Source organism: Rana temporaria (assembly GCF_905171775.1).
Source record: "Rana temporaria chromosome 2 unlocalized genomic scaffold, aRanTem1.1 chr2c, whole genome shotgun sequence".
NCBI classification, from domain to species: Eukaryota; Metazoa; Chordata; class Amphibia; order Anura; family Ranidae; genus Rana; species Rana temporaria.
In genome coordinates this window covers 72,067-91,949 of record NW_024404408.1, presented here as the reverse complement: position 1 = coordinate 91,949, position 19,883 = coordinate 72,067, and the positions used below count along the sequence as shown (strand labels likewise).

At 44.0% G+C, this 19,883-nt stretch overlaps 1 protein-coding gene across 1 annotated transcript in view; it reads right to left on the bottom strand.

Moving 5' to 3' along the window:
- LOC120921543 overlaps positions 1 to 16,333 on the bottom strand; it is a 167,361-nt gene extending 151,028 nt beyond the window's left edge. The window contains 2 exon segments of the mRNA XM_040334042.1: positions 8,614 to 10,044; positions 16,298 to 16,333. Of these exon segments, the coding sequence (XP_040189976.1) occupies positions 8,614 to 9,711 (1,098 nt within the window). The 5' untranslated portion in view covers positions 9,712 to 10,044; positions 16,298 to 16,333.
- Between the last annotated feature and the right edge of the window lie 3,550 nt (positions 16,334 to 19,883).

The following is a 19,883-nucleotide window of genomic DNA, read 5'->3' as shown; positions in this document are numbered from 1 at the left end:
GCACGCGCACGTTCCTGTGTGCACGCGCATGTGCAGTGGTGCCCACGATCGTGCGCCAGTGAGCCTGGAATGCCTGTTACTGGCAAAATCTTCCTGACAGCATCCCTTATGTTAGAGTCCACTGAGTTCTCCCTTACATCAGAATCTGCAGAGTTCCCCCTTACAGTGTAAAGGGAACTCTGTGAGTTCAGATGTAAAAGGGAAACTGTGGACTCTGATGTAAAGGGATACTCTGTGGACTCTGATGTAAAATGGAAACTGCGGACTCTGATGTAAAGGGAGAGTCTGTGGACTCTGATGTAAAGGGGGACTCTGTGGACTTTGATGTAAAGGGGGACTCTGTGGACTCTGATGTAAAGGGGGACTCTGTGGACTCTGATGTAAAGGGGGACTCTGTGGACTCTGATGTAAAGGGGGATGCTGTGGACACTGATTAAAAAGGGTAACTCTGTGGACTCTGATGTAAAGGGGGACTCTGGTGAAAAGGGGAACTCTGTGGACTGTGCGTGGCTAAAATGTTTGGTTTTGACTTGAAGAAAAGGTGATGACCCTGGACCCATCACCCAGAAGACACGCCCCCCGGACCCATCACCCAGAAGACACGCCCCCAGACCCATCACCCAGGAGACACGCCCCCCGGACCCATCACCCAGAAGACACGCCCCCCGGACCCATCACCCAGAAGACACGCCCCCCGGACCCATCACCCAGAAGACACGCCCCCCGGACCCATCACCCAGAAGACACGCCCCCGGACCCATCACCCAGAAGACACGCCCCCCGGACCCATCACCCAGGAGACACGCCCCCCGGACCCATCACCCAGGAGACACGCCCCCCGGACCCATCACCCAGAAGACACCCCCCCCGGACCCATCACCCAGGAGACACAGCGTTGCCGGGAATTTAGAGGCTGATATCGCCCCTCACTATGCATTCCTCACAGCACACAGTCACAGAAATGCCATTTCCATTGGCAGGCACAGCTAGGAGAATAGAGGACAGAATGAGAAGCAATGGAAGCCGGGCATGACGTTCCTGTGTCAGGGGATCTCCCTCACCTTCATGAGACACGCCTCTTCTTTCTCTCCTCTCAGCCGCTCTCTCTTCCTGACCTGAGCATGGGCGGGTGTCAGGCAAGAGATCTGCTCTGAGCATGGGCGGGTGTCAGGCAAGAGATCTGCTCTGAGCATTCATGCAGAAGGAGGGGCAACAGCTAAATGCCCCACCTCCTAACAAGCCCCGCTACATGCATCCAGCGAGCTTACATTCAGCATTAGGTCCGTCCCAGCAGTGCAGGTTCTGTGTCCTCTCCCTGCCACCCTCCGTCTCTGGCTCCTCCTCCTCTAACAGTCAAATGTGCCGGGCTGAGAAAGGGGGCGGGTTACAGTGCCACTCTCATTGGCTGAGAAGGCAGTGGAAAGGTGGAGATACCACATGGTCGGCACAGACAGTGTGTTCGTAAAACACCATCAGGGACAGGAATGAATTGTAAGTCCACCCCCTGGGCACAAGTGGCACACAACACACTTCTCACCCGCTTCAGCTCAGGAGATTCACCTTCATCAGAGACGGCTGTTTAGTAATGCAAATTAGGCAGCCGTGAGGCCCCTGTGAGTGCGAGGCCTAAGGCTACCGCCTAATCTAATATACATCTGGACTATATTTGGACAGTTGTTCCTGTGTATCACCAATAACGCTACAAAACTTGTTGTGGAAATATATTATTATATGACAGCGATGTGTAAACCAAATACTCTACATTTTTACTTTGTTTTCCTCAATTTCCCAAAAATGTGATCGTCATGTCTCTATTTATTACAGTGAGGGGTCTTCTTTGTAAAAGTTGGCATTTTGTAGATGTTGCTCCTGTCCTGACACTCCAGGACCTCAATAAACATGATGGCCCAGATTCAGATACAATTGTGTATCTTTAGGCGGGCGTACCTCATCTCCTATACGCTACGCCGCCGTAACTTTGAGAGGCGAGTATGGTATTCAGAAAGATTATGCGCCCGAAGTTACGGCGGCGTAGCGTATAAGGGCCGGCATAAGCCCGCCTAATTCAAATATGGAAGATGTGGGCGTGTTTAATGTTAATTAAGTGTGACCCCACGTAAATCACGTTTCTAACGAACGGCGCATGCGCCGTCCGTGAACGTATCCCAGTGCGCATGCTCCAAATTACTCCTCAAATAGTCAATGCTTTAGACGTGAACGTAACTTATGCAAAGCCCTATTCGCGAACGACTTACACAAACGACGTAAACGACACAAAATTCAACGCTGGCCCGACGTCCATACTTAACATTGGCTACGCCTCATAGAGCAGGGGTAACTTTACGCCAGAAAAATCCTTAGGTAAACTACGTTAAAAAATGCGCCAGGCGGACGTACGTTTCTGAATCGGCGTATCTACCTAATTTGCATATTTGATGCGGAAGTCATGGGAAGCGCCCCTGGTGGTCAGCGTAAATATTGCACCCTAAGATACGACGGCGTAGGAGACTTACACCGCTCGTATCTAGGCAACATTGAGGCATATCTGATTCTATGACAACGGGGTATCTGGAGATACGCCAACGTAACTCCTTTCTGAATCCGGGCCCCTAAGTAATCAGGATAGTGGATGCAAAATATACGCACTTTGAAGATGACAAAGGTGCTCCTTGGATTTTGGGCCTCTCTATGCATCTAAGCGGGAAAAACATTTCACACATGTGGTATCCCCGTACTCAGGGGGAGTAGAAGAATGTATTTTGGGGTGTAAGTGTAAGGATTCCTGTGCCGTGTGTGGGAAATAATTTGGTAAAGTGACAACCTTGTTTAATAAAATTACATTTTATTTACTTTCTTAATTTCCCCAAAATTGTGGCAAAAGATTACAACTCCAAATAAACTCATCATACTTCTTACTGAAGAGCTTGGACTGTCTACTTTCCATTTCGGTGATATTTGTAAAGTCCTGGAATTTTAGAACCTCAATAAAATGAGATGGGCAATCAGAACATCGGGGATGTTACATTTCATATATACTCACCATAGTCTATCTCTCACACAGAATACATAATATACACTGATTCGTTTTTTTGAGTAAATAAATGCAGCAGAATATATTTCGGCCTAAATTTATGAAGAAAGATTTTATAGCAGAAACTAAAAAGCCTCGTACACACGACCGTTTTTTCTGACGGGAAAACTCAGCTGAGAGCTTTTGGCCGGTAAATCCCGGCCGTGTGTATGCTCCATCGGAGTTTTTCTGACGGGAAAACTGCCGGAAAAAAAAACGAGAACAGGATCTCTTTTTTCCCCGTCAGGAAAAAATACTAGGGCCCAGATTCACGTAGATAGGCGTAAATATAAGCGGGCGTAGCGTAGCGTATCGTAGTTACGATATGCTGCCGCAACTTAGAGAGGCAAGTGCTGTATTCACAAAGCACTTGCGTCTAAAGTTACGGTGGCGTATCGGAAATGTGCCAGGGTAAGCGCGCCTAAATCAAATGAGGAACATGGGGGCGTGTTTTATGTAAACTAAGCTTGACCCCATGTAAATTACGCTTTTTTCGAACGGCGCATGCGCGTGCATGCTCAGTATCACGTTGAATTTTCAAATAAAATTACGCCCGCTCAATGCCTAGACGACGTGAACGTAACTTACGCAAAGCCCTATGCGCGAATGTTTTATGCAAACAACGTAAATGACGGAAAATTCGACACTCTCCCGACGTCCATACTTAACATTGCGTACGCCTCACTATAGCAGGGGTAACTTTACGCCGGTCCGACACCTTACGCAAAACGACGCATATAGATACGCCGGGCGCACGTACGTTCGTGAATCGGCGTATCTACCTAATTTGCATATTCTATGCGTAAATCTACGGAAGCTCCACCTAGCGGCCAGCGTAAATATGCAACTATGATACGATGGCGTAATAGACTTACGTCAGTCGTATCTAAGCAAAAATCCGGCGTATCTTGCTTTCTGGATACAGAAAAAAGATACACTGGCGCATCCTAGAAGTTACGTAACTTCTTTGTGGATCTGGCCCTCTATGTTGCTGATAGAAAGCTCTACTATTGTAAATTGAGTGACGATGATTTTCCAATCCTGTGCTCATTTACATTCTCTCCTATCGTGATTGTACACTGCACAACGTCTATTACTGTGCAACTTTCTTACTGTGTAAAGTTTAAAAACTTGTTTCACTAAAAATGATCTGATTAGAAATAATACATGGGGTGCACAAATTATGTAAATGCTGCTTTGTAATTAATTACTGAAAAAACAAATATTTTTTAATGTATTCCCAAGAAAAACCCAGGAAAAAAACATATATATCTAAATTTCCTAATAAAAGGACCAGCTGCCGACCTCCTGAAGTACATATACTGGGGGTGGGAAACACCTATAGGCTAAGTATCGCCTGTATCCTGCATCGCTTAGCACATTCACACTGGCGTGTTCCCTGGGGCATGCAGCTCGCCGATACAGCTTATTTCAGCTGCCAGTAACCATCGGCTTTGATAGGCCCGGGGGTCATGTGGGATCCGTCGCTATGTGATCACATGATCACAATGTCAACAAAGCTGTTATGAAGCAATTCTATTCCTAACAGCTGTGATTTCTGCAGTGATGCTGTGATTGGCCCACAGCTTTTGCATGGTACCTGGGAAAACTCACTGCACCCTGTACCACGTGATAACTGTGGGCCAATCTCAGCACACAATAGACACGTGCACACTGAAATATTCTGTTTCAGAATTTAGTTTTTGTCCAAAAAATACAATTATTTAGTTACTTCCGAAATACTTTTTTATTCATTTTGTTTTGTTAAAAAATGCATTCATCCAAAAATCCGGATGAATTAAGGTCGAATCTGTCATTAAAGGCTTATGGTGTCTGTGGGGTGTTCTAAGAAGATTTGATGAAGCATCTATACTGTACGACGCCGCAATCGTACATTTCCGGTCGAATGTTCTGCCCACAAGCTATAGTAGAATTCTAATGTTATATGACACTAGTAATAATTATATTTATTAATTATTATTACTAGTCAACCATCATTAGAATTCTTCCATAGCCTATGGGCGGAGCATTTGACCATAAAATTTGACCATAAATGTCCGCTGGAGGCAATCGTATGTTTTTAGCTGCTTCGTCGAATCTTCATGTCTCTATAATGTCAAATATTTTCTCTCTATGTTGAATCTTTTCTCTCTATATCCACTGTTTTCTCTCCGAGTCGAATCTTTCCTCCCTATGTAGAATAATCTTGGACTATGAATAGAGTTAAGGTTAGACACATTCAACCGCAGGTTCGATAGACACAGATCGCTATTGTCACCGTCATGTCGAATCGTCTATCTATATCCAACTGTTGTCGCAACAAAACAAAAATAAAGCATTTTTTATGTTGGATCTTTTGGATTTCGGATTCTGCGCATTCGTTATCATTTGTTTAAACGAACGTGAAAATCTCAGAAATGTGGACGAAATTGCATTCATACAAAAATAAATGCACATGTCTAGCACACAATAGTTATGCATGTAACCCATTCATGACAGCGCAAGACATTTCTGTTACAGTGGCCATCACGGCAGCAGCAAACTAAAGTGTCAAAAAAGAAAAGAAAATCCCTGATCAAATCCCCATCCCCCTCCCTCAGAGTAGTACAGTGTCACTAAACTACTCTGATGAAAGAATGTGGGAAAAAGGTAAAAAAATATTATTTAAAATATTTTAAAAAAATGTAATTATATTTATTTATTTAATACTGTCACCTGTTAGTACCCCTGATCACTGCCACATCAGTCATATGATGACGCTGTACTGCACCGGTGACAGTATGTAAAAACAAAATTGTGAAAAAAAAAAATTAATTTCTTAATTTTCCAAAAAATTGTGATGAAAAATTACAACTTCAAAAAACTCACCATGCCTCTTACGAAAAATACCTCAGACTGTCTACTTTCTAAAAAGTGGTCATTTGGGGGTATTTGTACTGTCCTGGCTTTTGAGGGGTCCCAAAAAATGAAATAGGCCAACAGTACATCAGAATATATACAGTACTTATTGGAATTTTGTTTTTGTTTTTTGTTTAGAAGAATAAATTTTGACCAAAATATATGAAGAAATGTGGTTCTTTTATTCTTATTTTATTTTTAGATAATCAAAAGTAAAAATTATTGTTGTTTTTTTTCAAAATTTTTTTTTTTTCATTATATATATAAACAGTGGTGACCAAATAACACCAAAAGAAAGCTCTATTTGTATGAAACAAATCATATCAATTTCAGTGGAGTAAAGCGTTGCATGACAGAGAATTGCCAGTTAAAATAACGCAGTGCTGAAAATGCCCTGGACACAAAAGGGGTAAAACCTTCCGGAGCTCAGGTGGGTAAAGCCCAGAAAATCTGTTGATCTATAATACATTTGGGTAGACTACAAATTCTAAAGATATATAGCTGGATTCAGGTAGATCTGCGCATGTTTACGGCGGCATAGCGTATCGTATTTACGCTACGCCGCCGTAAGTTAGAGAGGCAAGTGCTGTATTCACAAAGCAATTGCCTCCTAACTTACGGCGGCGTAGCGTAAATGGGACCGGCGTAAGCGCGCCTAATTTAAATGAGGATGAGGGGGGCGTGTTTTATGTTAATGATTTTTGACCCGACGTGATTGACGTTTTTTACGAACGGCGCATGTGCCGTCCGTGGACATATCCCAGTGTGCATTGCTCCAAAGTACGCCGCAAGGACGTATTGGTTTTGACGTGAACGTAAATTACGTCCAGCCCTATTCACGGACGACTTACGCAAACGACGTACAATTTTCAAATTTCAACGCGGGAACGACGGCCATACTTAACATTGGCTACGCCACCTAGGGGGCAGCTTTATCTTTACATGGCGTACCTCTTACGGAAACGGCGTATCTTTACTACGACGGGCAAGCGTACGTTCGAGAATCGGCGTATCTAGTCATTTACATATTCTAAGCCGAAATCAACGGAAGCGCCACCTAGCGACTAGCATAAAAATTGCACCCTAAGATACGTCGGCACAGGCCGTTGTATCTTAGCTAGGTTTAAGGCCCTGTACACATGACCGGTTTTCTCGGCAGAATCCAGCAAGAAACTCGATGGGAGACGTATTCTGACGAGAAAAACGGTTGTGTGTACACTTTTTGCCGAGAAACCCGTCGGGAAACTCGTCGAGCCAAATAGAGAGCATGTTCTCTATTTCCTCGTTGGGCAATGGGAAAATTTGGCTCGACGAGTTTTCTGACAGCCGAACAAGGAACTCGACAAGCAAAACGATGTGTTTTGCCCGTCGATTTTTTTGGCCGTGTGGGGCCTTAGTGTATCTCAGTTTGAGCATACACTTAAACTTACGACGGGCTTAGATTCTGAGTTACGTCGGCGTATCTACTGATACGCCGGCGTAACTCTTTGTGAATCCGGGCCATAATGTGCAGAACTGAGACATTGAAAAAAAGAAAACGCTCTGTGACTCGGTGGGTTTAGGGGGAGAAAGTCTCGGGGAATAAAATGGTTAATGACAGATTGCACCATTTATGTCATCATTGATTTTGCCCATAGTTATACTTAACATCACACAATGCTTCTAGGGTCAAAAAAATGTTTTCACAAAAAAAAATTCTACCAAAAAATAAAAGATCTTTCCACTCAATAAAGAGAACCCCAATCAGGGAAATTTCAGTCCCCCAGATGAAGTTGTAGGGATATGACCACATACTCTTTGTGAGATCAGAATTCTTGTAGCTGTACTGTATGATTGGTCTTTGGAGGTGACCAATATAAGGACAGGAAAACTAGATAATAAGGAGATCCAATCTTCACCTGATGGAATCCTATAGACTTTCATCAGAACTGAATAAAACACAAGTAGCCAGCTGGGATAAAGTTGCTTTCTCATGGAATGGAGACTTTGGCATGGTTGGTGTCCCTGTCTGCAAAGTTGTCATCCATGAGAGGAGGTGGAACATGGACAGGAGGCCTTGATCATGAGAAGGGAGGAATAAAATGTATAAGATGGGCTTAGTTGGAGCCCTCATGATTGACAGGTATAGAAATTGTCAGCAGAACCTGGAAAGGATTCTCCCACTGAGGCTTCAGAGTCTTGGCAAGATGTCGCTTGACTGCTACCCAGTCTCCCTGTACTGAGGCAGTGTTGGTCATGTATTGGCTCAGGATCAGGCAATTAGGAAAACACTTGAGAATACAGCTCAGTTAGCAAATGCATTACATGTTCAGACAAAGCCACATAAAAAGGGTACAGATGAGAATCATAAGGAATAAGGTTCATTGTTGCCCGCCCAAAAAAATTGTCAAAATGTAGAATAGTCTAGGTTGTGCCCGATAGACATAAATACTAAAGTGTCCATCCATCACATTCCTGTTTGCTCACTTATTTTATTTATTATTTCACAATAGCAATATACTTTGAGTATCTGTGAGATGACATGAGCTGTGAAATTAATAAAACACCCTGAAGTCTTTCATTGCAGCTTAGCTCCTCCCCCTTCTTCCAGAGTTTCTTTACTGCAGCTGAAGCGTGTGAATCCTCTGGTGATAGATTAGCCCGGCATTATTCGTAAAAGCTTTGTCACATTCAGAACATTGATATGGCTTCTCTCCAGTGTGAACCCTCTGGTGTGTGGTAAGGCTTGTCTTCACTATAAAAGCTTTATCACATTCTGAACACTGATACAGCTTCTCTCCAGTGTGAATCCTCTGGTGGATGATAAGATATGACTTACATGCAAAAGCTTTGCCACATTCAGAACATTTATATGGCTTCTCTCTGGTGTGGACCCTTGTGTGTCGGAAAAGGGTGTGCCTCTCTGTAAAAGCTTTATCACATTCAGAACACTGATACAGCTTCTCTCCAGTGTGAATTCTCCGGTGTCTGATGAGACATGACTTCTGTGTAAAAGCTTTGTCACATTCAGAACACTCATATGGCTTCTCTTCAATGTGAATTTTCTGATGTCTGTTAAGCCCTTTCTTGTCTGTGTAAGCTTTGTCACATTCAGAACACTCATAGGGCCTCTCTCCAGTGTGAATCATCTGGTGACTGATAAGTTCTCTCTTCTCTGCGAAAGCTTTTTTACATTCAGAACACTCATACCGCTTCTTTCCAGTGTGATTCATCTGGTGAAAGATAAGGTTTGACTTTGTTTTATAAGCTTTGTTACATTCAGAACACTGATACGGCTTCTCTCCAGTGTGAACCCTCTGGTGTGTGATCAGCTCTCTCTTTGTTGTAAAAGCTTTGTCACATTCAGAACACTCATATGGCTTCTCTCCAGTGTGAATCTTCTGGTGTCTGATAAGATATGACTTAGATGTAAAAGCTTTGTCACATTCTGAACATTGATATGGCTTCTCTCCAGTGTGAGTCATCTTGTGTACAATAAAATGATCTTTCTGTATAAAAGCTTTGTCACATTCTGAACACTGATATGGCCTCTTTTCAGTGTGAATCATCTTGTGTGTGTTAAGGCCACCCTTCTGTGTAAATGTTTTGCCACATTCAGAACACCGAAAAGGTTTCTCTCCAGTGTGAACCCTCTCGTGTATGATAAGCTCTCCTTTGGTTGAAAAAGTTTTGTCACATTCAGAACACTGATATGGCTTCTTTCCAGTGTGAACCTTCTGGTGTGTGATATGTTTTGCCTCCATTGTAAAACCTTTATCCCATTCCAAACAAGAAATATCTTCTGAAATGACTCCTCTTATGTATACATGGGTTGGACTTTACTGTAAAGCCATTGTCACTTCCAGAACACTGAAATGACTTCTCTCCTGTTGTCCTCTGAGGATGGATCAATGTTGAAGAGGATCCAAAACACTTAAAACATTTAGACCATGGATATGTCTTGAATCCTGTGTGAATCCTCCAGTGAATTGCAAAAAATACTTTCCGTCACTTAAGACACTCATATGGCTCGTTTCTCATCTGACTTATGTTTTTTTATGACAAGTCTGACCAAAAACTTGAATGGATTGCATCTGCTGTATATAGAAAAAAATAAAAAAAGTCAGAATTATATATAAAGGGTTAAAGTTGTGTTCTATGTTTTACATGTATTATTAAATATATCTTATAGAAGGAATATGTACAATATTATACATGTTTAAATATTTGTATTCTATTTTATTGGGGACAATCTATTATTCCCATTGGCTGGTAAAATTGACAGTTTATTACAATTTCCTGCAGGAGAATCTCATTTCTTTGTTCTAATTTACTGCATTGTGCTGCATAGTGATGGGGGGGGGGGGGTGATTGGAATTGACTTGTAGACATGTTTCCCAAATCTATCTAAAAATCCAAACATTGCCGATGTAAATACAAAAACCATTGAAGTCAATAGGAAGAAAATTCTGAAAATTAAAAAAAAAGTTACACTCACCAGTAACGTCTTTTCCAGAAGTCTTCAAAGACAACATCCCTGAGAGAGAGAGAAGACTCTCCAGCTAGCCCTTCAGTTCATTCAGATTACCTTTGGCCCAGTGCTGGGACAAGGTAATCCAGTGCCTGGGGGTAAAATGGAAAACTGCACACCCCACTTATCATCCCCACCAATCCCCTAACCCTGTTGTGTAAAGAAGGGGGCGGAGTTAATATATCTGCATGTGACAAAATGTTTGTAATGTTTGTGGCATGCAACTGCATAGTGCCAATATTTTTTTACATCAGCCGACTGCAGACTTTAGCCCGCTGTCAGCTGAATACAGGTTACAGGAGTGCAGAAATAAGTGCACTCTGGTTACCTACAGGGGTTCTTTCACATGGGTATTCCTTGCAGGTCCTCCTCTCAATTTTTCAGGATGACCTGATCGGAAAGGTCCATGCAGCCCTATCAGAAGGACCTGATTGGAAGGTCCATGCAGCCCTATCAGGAGGACCTGATTGGAAGGTCCATTCAGCCCTATCAGGAGGACCTGATTGGAAGGTCCATGCAGCCCTATCAGGAGGACCAGATCGGAAGGTCCATGCAGCCCTATGGACAGGCTGATGTAAATGGATTATTTACACCTGCCTAGCTCTGAATCCTTCCAGGTCTAGGGGGAAAAAAAAATGTAGGACAGTAAGTCAGACAGTAAATAGACACTGGAGTCTGATTTCATCCAGCCGCCCATAGAGCTGTCACAGGTCCTTCTGTGTCTCCTGCCACAAACAGAAACGGGGACAAATGGAAAAAAACTGACATCCATCCTGTTGAGCTCTGATTCAGGAAGGGATCTGCTCATGGATCCTCTGCTGATTGAAGTGGGCTCCGTTTCATTTCAGAGGATCCTTAGGGCTTGTTCACACATGTGTCTGGGGGAAGTAAAACCAGGTGTTTGAGCCATGATTTTACTGTCCCCTGCAGTACGTGTACCTATAACAAGGTTTACCTGTAGGTACTGTAAATATTTCCTAAACATGCACCATTGATGATGTCATCGGCACATGGGCTGTGAAGAAATGGCCCTCCGAGGTGTTTCTTCACTAGCAAATGCAGTGACTGATGGCTCCCACGCGCATGACTTCACGTGACTCTGGCCAGTCACAGAGCCAGAGTCTGCGGCCCTGGAAGGAAGAGGAGCGAAGATGGATGCAGCCACCAGTTGGGACAGCACAGGCTTCATTTGCGTAAGTGCCACATAATGGGCTAGTATACAATGCACACTAGCCCATTATGCTTTTACTTTGCAGGGGAAAAAAGAGAAAGTAAATGCCATCAGGGTTTACTTCCTCTTTATTCAGCAGTTTGCTGCCACCGAACATGGTAATGAGGTTCAATGTTGATGGGGACAAGGGCCTCATCCCTACAACAGTGGCCGGTGGTTGTGGGGGTTTGAGGGTGGGGAGCCCCCAGATCCCGCCCTCCCATGTGAAGGAGTATCGATTACCAATTCACCAAAAAAGTAACAAAAACAAGAGACAAGTTTTTGACAAATCCTGATATAGTGTCCCTTGATATAAATCCATCGTCAATCACGCCGCCTGTCAACCCGCTAAAAAATAAAAATGCTCCGCCTTCTGAGATGGTTTCCTGCCAAATGTCTCTATACAAGAAATGACAAAGCGCAAAGGAGGCATTCGGCGGGCAGCCGTCCCAAAGTTTGTTTTCTCTTTTGGGTCTGGCGGGCGACGCGATTGCTGATGGATTCACATCGAGGGACACTATTTTTTTATTTTATAATAAAGAATTTGTCAAAAAAACGTTCTTGTTTTTATTACTTTTTGTACACTTTTTGATGCACATTCACAAGGGGGGGGGGATCTGTGGGCCCCCTTGTTAAAGGGGTTTTCCAGATTCTGATAAGCCCACTGCCTCACAACCACTGGTCACGGTCATGGGGATGAGGCCCCCTGTCCCATCAACATGGGGACAAGGTGCTTTCAGGGTGGGGGCAGGGTGCCGGCAATTGCAACCGCAATTGGAATTTTACCTTTTTTTCCTTTCTTTAGAAATGTAATTTTTGCCGGTTTTATGTATTCTACAGATGCACCATTTTACAGGCACATTGAAGGGACCCCCCAGGCACCATATTTTAAAAAAACATCATTTAAGCATAATTAAAAATCTCTGATTCTGAAAAAAAATGTTTAAAATATTTTGCATTGATACATGTCCTCCAGGGTAGTACCCGGACCCCCATACCCCTATTGTTGCCAATTATAAGCCTTCAAAATGGGCATTTGGGATTTTTTCCTGTTCAGCTCCCATAGACTTCAATGGGGTTTGCGGTTTAGGTTAGAACATTTCCGCTGTTCCGGAGTTTTGCTGGGAACCGTACAGTCCATCCCTACCCATATTTAAGAGACAGTAAACAGCTTATAAACATTCTGGAGAAATTCCCGGGGTAAAAGGAAAATGTAATCTTAATAGCCAGATTCAGAAAGACTGGCTTAACTTTGAGGCGGCGTAGTGTATCGCATATATGCTACGCCGCCGTAAGTCAGAGAGGCAAGTGCTGTAGTCACAAAGCACTTGCCTTCTAAGTTACAGCGGCGTAGCGTAAATGGGCCGGCTTAAGGGCGCCTAATTCAAATGAGGAACAGGGGGGTGTGTTTTATGTTAATTACTCGTGACCCAACGTGATTGATATTTTTAACGAACGGCGCATGCGCTGTCCGTGGACATATCCCAGTGTGCATTGCTCCAAAGTACGCCGCAAGGACTTACGCAAACAACGTAAACATTTCAAAATTTGACGCGGGAACGACGTCCATACTTAACATTGGCTAGTCCAGCTTTTTTATTATTATTATTTATTCTCAATATAAATTAATAAAAAAATGAAAAATGTTTTAAAAAAATAAAAATAAAAAATAAAAATAAAAATAAAAACAACAAAAAAAGATGTTCTCCACTTGAATATACCATAGATATACACTGCATTTTTTACTTACTTCTTTAGAATGCATCACTTTGCATCATTACACACTCACATATCACTGGGTTTCCTAGTTAACAAGAGGATCTATAGTACACCTCCTTTATTATTTTTTGAATCATCATCGGGATGAAGGTCTGCTTAATGGACTCACCATTGCAACCATAGATACTTAAGTTTATACACTTATACAGCTTAACCCCCAAGATATTCACACACTTTTTGGCATATACGGCCAATGTGGCAATCTAGAAATAGCATTTCACCATACATATATTCGTGCTTATATTTATTTCATTGTTTTATTCTTCTATATTCACGATCTATTTAACCCGTTGCCACATCCATACTGGCATATATTGTCTTGTTAAGAGGTTTGACAGTATTTATTCTCACTATGTTTATTTTACTCATATATGCTTAGACAAAATAATGTTTATGTGGATCACATCTGTTTTTTGGCACCTTGGATTTTTGTTCAACAACATTTCACATTTTTTTTTTTTTCTGTGTTTTTTTTTTTCTTTTTATGTTCCCTTGGATATGTATAGGCAGTTTGTGATCTGATATTGACGTCTGGTGTGCCCAATGATTGCGGACAACCCTCAGCCAATTATTCAATCAGGTCACACCCTAGCCTTTGATCTCTATATATACTGAACAGTTTAAATGCATGTTAGCCATGAATAAGCACTGAAGCCAGTGCGAAACGTCGGTATTCTCCTGTTCCTATTGCTGTGATCTTCTGTGTTCTTGCTGTTGATTTGAATAAAGACAACCCGTTTGGTTTGGAGTGCGGCTGTCCATCCCTCATCTTTATACCAATATTTGCCTTAGTGCATTGCCTGCACCCTTGGAGTCCTATATTTGTGAAACGACCCTACAATAGACCTACCTTGAGCGGTGATCTTCTCTCTCATTAGTCCAGCTTTTTGTTGGACTAACTTTATGCCTGAAAACGCCTTACGTAAACGGCGTATCTTTACTGCGACGGGCAAGCGTACGTTCGTGAATAGGCGTATCTCGCTGATTTACGCATTCTAGGCGTAAATCAGCATTCACGCCCCTAGCGGCCGGCCTAAGTAGAAAGCTAAGATACGACGGCGCAGGCCGTCGTATCTTATCGACATTTAAGTGTATCTCATTTTAAGAATACACTTAAAGATATGACGGCTTAGATTCAAAGTTACGACGGAGTAGCTACTGATACGCCGGCTTAAAGGGGTTTTCCACCTTTTCTTTAAGTTTATTAAAAGTCAGCAGCTACAAAAAGTGTAGCTGCTGGCTTTTAATAAACAGACACTTACCTGCTCCACGGCTCCAGCGACGCCCCGGCCGGGGCTCCGCTCCTCGCCCCCCCTCGCCAGCCGGCGTCTTCATTCTTAGTGTGGGCACCCGGCAGTGACAGCTTTCGGCTTCACGGCCGGGCACCCACTACGCATGCGCGACTGGCAGTGCGCATGCACGAGCGGCGCTCTCCGATTGGACAGGCGCTCGCCTACAGGGAGGGGCTGTGAAAAGACGATTAAGCTAATCGCCTTTCCAGCCCCTCGGCGGAAGGAGGAAGTGGGACAGGAAGTCCCCTTCTCCTGAAGCCCCCACTCCCCCCCCAAAAAAAATTACATGCCAAATGTGGCATGTAAGGGGGCGAGGAGTGGGTTAAGCGGAAGTTCCATTTTTAGGTGTAACTCCCCTTTAACTCTTTCTGAATCTGGCTATTAGCCACTATTGACGTAAACTTCTTATACACAAACATACACCAACAGGATGCGCCAAACATCTGTAAAATGGGCATTGGGCACCAAATCTGATTATTGTCAGAACAAAAACTAATTTATCTTACAATCTCTAGAACTGGCCATGGGCAGTAATTATTTTTGGCACAATAAAACCTATTACAGACAACAGAAAGGAGTTGTCATGGGAGCCAAGTACACTCCTGGCGTGTCCAATATCTTTGTAAGTAAATGGGAGCAAGAGGTGATATACGGTAAGCTGTAACCGGACTTGGCACTATAAAAAAGTTGTCTATTGAGCAAATTTGAGTGTAATTTTTTTGCTTAGTAGCTTTAATGACATTGTAGCAAACTTGCGTGATGATGTTATTCTATATACTTTGAGAATCAATACATACGGAGAACCCCAGGCAGTACTTTGTGCCATTACTTGGAATCCGAATACACATGAACTGACCGCAATGAGGATAGGTGTCTGACAGTGATATTACACTTTAATTGCTTGCTTGAAAGGTGAACAGGCAATTTACATTCCGGGGGTGATGAATCGTTGTCTGCACTGTATATTATTTATTATTTTCACGGGAAGGTGTTTTCATTATTTTAAAATTTGTAGCAATATTATACAAGTGTGTGTAGCACACTATTAATCTATCACTAATTACTATACAAAAGTTATATTGACGACATCTTTGTCCTCTGGAAGGAGGAATGCCATTGGGTACAGGAGGCTAAAAACCTTCCCCGGGGAAATTTTATTTGGACTTGGTGGTATGTAAACAAGACGATAAGTTTGGTACCCGCACATTTTTCAAAGAAACAGACTGCAATGGCCACATCCCTACACATAGCTGCCACCATCCTAAGTGGATAGTAGGGATGAGCTGAACACCCCCCGTTCGGTTCGCACCAGAACCTTCGAACGGACTGAACGTTTGCAGGAAACTTTAGAACCCCATTAAAGTCTATGGGACTCGAACGTTGAAAATCAAAAGTGCTAATTTTAAAGGCTAATATGCAAGTTATTGTCCTAAAACAGGTTTGGAGACCCGGGTTTTGCCCCAGGGGACTTGTATCAATGCAAAAAATGGAGCATGCTTTAAGTGAAAAAAAAAGAAAAATTCCTTTAAATATCGTACCTGCTGGGTGTCTATGGTATGCCTGTGAAGTGGCACGTGTTTTCCGTGTTTAGAACTGTCCCTGCACAAAATGAGATTACTGTAAGAAAAAAGTCATTTAAAACTGCTTGCGGCTTTATTGTAATGTCTGGTCCCTGCAATATGGATGAAAATCACTGAGAAAAATAGCATGGGTTTCCCCCCCCCTCCCCCCAGGTCATTACCAGCCCCTTTGGCCCTATATACTTTGAACAGCAGTATACAGGCGGTGCAAACAAGACAGGGACTGTAGGTTTGTTGTTAAGTAGAATCTGATTGTAATTTTGAACAGGTAAATTTTTTAAAGTGTAGCTTCAGCCATAAAATCTATTTTTAAGCTTTTCTGAAAACATAGAGAAGGGTTTTCACCCCTGTAACATTTGTTTTGCTCACTTTCTGTCCCAATGACAAATGATTTTTTGAAAACATTTTTTTTTTGTGAAACAAGGATTGGTGATAAAGCATCAGTGGACAGGAGACACCTTTTACAGAGGAGAATTTCCCTTCCTAGGGGTAGATTTCCTCTCACTTCCTGTTGTCTCCTTCCGTTTGCAAGTAGGAGTCGTTTGTAAGTTGGATGTTTGAAAGTAGGGGCCTGACGTATATACTCTGCAGAAATTTGGGCCCTAGGTGTTGCCACAACACTGTAAGCCCTCACAGTTAGTCTTGGTGGGCGCTGGAACGCCCTGCTGTGTGAACCATTTTATCAATAATTGTAATTACATGCCATTGTTGAACAGGGGCAGAAAAATTGGGCCTTTAGTGCTGGCGCTGGTGCCACAACACTGTAAGTCCTCACAGTTACTCTTGGTGTGTGCAGGAATGACCCCTGCTGTTAAATATTAGATCAATAATTGTAATTACATGCCCCTGTTGAACAGGGGCAGAAAAATTGGGCCTTTGTTGGTGGTGGTGGTGGAGGTGCTGGTGCCACAACACTGTAAGTCCTCACAGTTACTCTTGGTGGGCACAGGAATAGGCCCTGTTGTGAAATATTAGATCAATAATTGTAATTACATGCCCCTTGTTGAACAGGGGCAGAAAAATTGGGCCTTATGCACTGGTTCCACAACACAGCAACCCCTCACAGATACTGTAGTTGGAGCGCAGGAATGAGCCCGCTGCAAAGTATTGCATCAAAAATTGTAATTACACACCCCTGTTAAACAGGGGCAGTAAAATTGGGCCTTAGCCACTGGTGGCGGTGCCCAGAACCAAAAAATTATCTTACAAGCTATCAGCATGATCATTGAGGAGGAAAAGGATAGTCACTCAGCATAACAGGATAGTCACTCAGCATCAGCATAGGCAGTCTTGAAGGGATCTGACATTTAAAAAAAATATATCCAGTTACATCAGCATCCGGTGCTTGGTAGCTGGTGATCCAAGGCTGATTAATTTTTATGAAGGTCAGTTGATCGACCGAGTCTGTGGACAGGCGCACCCTGTGGTCGCTTAAAAAGTCTCCAGCAGCACTGAATGTGCATTCTGAAAGAATGCTGGATGCAGGACAGGCCAGTAGCTCAATTGCATACTGTGCAAGCTCTGGCCAGTGATCCATCCTCAAGACGCAGTAAGCCAGAGGATTTTCGGTGGGAAAGGTGTCCAAGTCTGATCTTGCCCCTAGGCATTTTCCGCACCATGTAAAACAGACGGTGGCGTCGCAATGGTTGCTGGAACCGGTCATACCTTGGGGCTGCGGACTAAAAAATTGTCTAAACGCATTGGTCAGTCGGCCACCTTCTCCACCGCTCCTTCTGTGACTGAATCAAGCCTTTGCAACATGTTGCAAAGCCTTTGCAGCACCAGGATTTTGTAACCTCCCAGTCTCTGGGAACGCGTTGCACAGACCTTTCTGCAAGGCCTCCTAAAAATGTTTCATCTTCTGCTCCCTCTGCGCCGGCAAGGTAAGGTCCGCAACCTTATTCTTGTAATGTGGATCAAGGAGGATTGCCAGCCAGTAATGATCCCTCTCATTGATAGCACAAATACGAGGATCCTTCCGCAGGCTTTGCAGGATCAGGGAGGCCATACAACATAGGTTTGCTGATGCATTCGATGCAAAGTCCTCTGGGTCACTGAGGACGACATCATCCGCAGCCACCTTGTTCCAGCCACGTACAAGTCTATGGGTTTCTTGGGACTGTAATTGATCCCTTGAAGACTGCTGCTGATGCTGAGTGCTAGGCTCCACCTCCATGCTGACACAATCCTCCTCCTCCCCCTTGTCCTCTTCCTGTGTGATAGGCAGGCAAGCAGGAACTCTGTCTGGATAAAGGGGGCCTTGAGAGGTAAGGAAGTCCTCCTCTTCCTCCCTCTGTTCTGCCTCAAGGGCCCTGTCCATTATTCCACACAGCGTGTGCTCAAACAGGTGGATAAGAGGGAAAGTGTCACTGATGCATGCACTGTCACTGCTCACCATCCTCGTGGCCTGCTCAAATGGTGACAGGACAGTGCATGCATCCCTGATCATGGCCTACTGGCGTGGGGGGAAAAACAAGCTCCCCTGACCTTGTCCTGGTGCCATATTGGCACAGATACTCATTGATGGCCCTCGGCTGCGTGTGCAGCCGCTGCAGCATGGCCAACGTAGATTTACACCTCGTGGGCATGTCACAGATTAGGCAGTTCTTGGGCAGGTTGTATTTATTTTGGAGGTCAGCCGAGCACTGGCATTATATGACTGTCAGAAATGCACACAGAGTTTCCTAGCCTGCTTCAGGACATCCTGTAAGCCCGGGTACCTGCCCAAGTGTCGCTGCACCACTAAATTAAGGACATGAGCAAAACAGGGCACATGGGTCAGTTGTCCCTGTTGCAGGGCAGAGAGGAGGTTGGTGCCATTGTCGCAAACCACCATTCCTGGCTTAAGCTGGCGTGGCGTCAACCACCTCTGAGCCTGCCCCTGCAGAGCTGACAGAACCTCTGCCCCAGTGTGGCTCCTGTCCCCCAAGCACACCAGCTCAAGCACCGCATGGCATCATTTTGCCTGCATACCTGCATAGCCCCTTGAACGCCTATGGAGCACCGCTGGTTCTGAGGACACATCAGCACAGGAAGAGGCCACAGAGGAAGAAGAGGAGGGGGTGGAGGAGAGAGGTGTGTCACAATCACCAGTAGTAGCATGTTGGAGGCGTGGTGGTGGAACAACCTCCAACACTACTGTACCTTGTCCTGCATCCTTCCCAGCTGCCAGCAGAGTCACCCAATGCACTGTGAAAGATAGGCAACGTCCCTGTCCATGCCTGCTGGACCATGAGTCAGTGGTAATATGCACCTTACCACTGACCGCCCTGTCCAGCGAGGCATGGACATTGTCTTCCACATGCTGATAGAGAATCGCCTTCCGTGAGAAAAAGTGTTGTTTGGAAACCTGCCACTGGGGTACCGCACATTCCACAAACTCATGGAAGGGGGCAGAATCTACCAACTGAAAAGGCAGCAGTTGAAGTGCTAGCAATTTAGCCAAGCTAGCATTCAACCACTGGGCATGTGGATGGCTGGGAGAGTACTTCTTTCGGCGCTGCAGCAGCTGGGGCAGGGAAATTTTTCCGCAAGTACTTGGCAG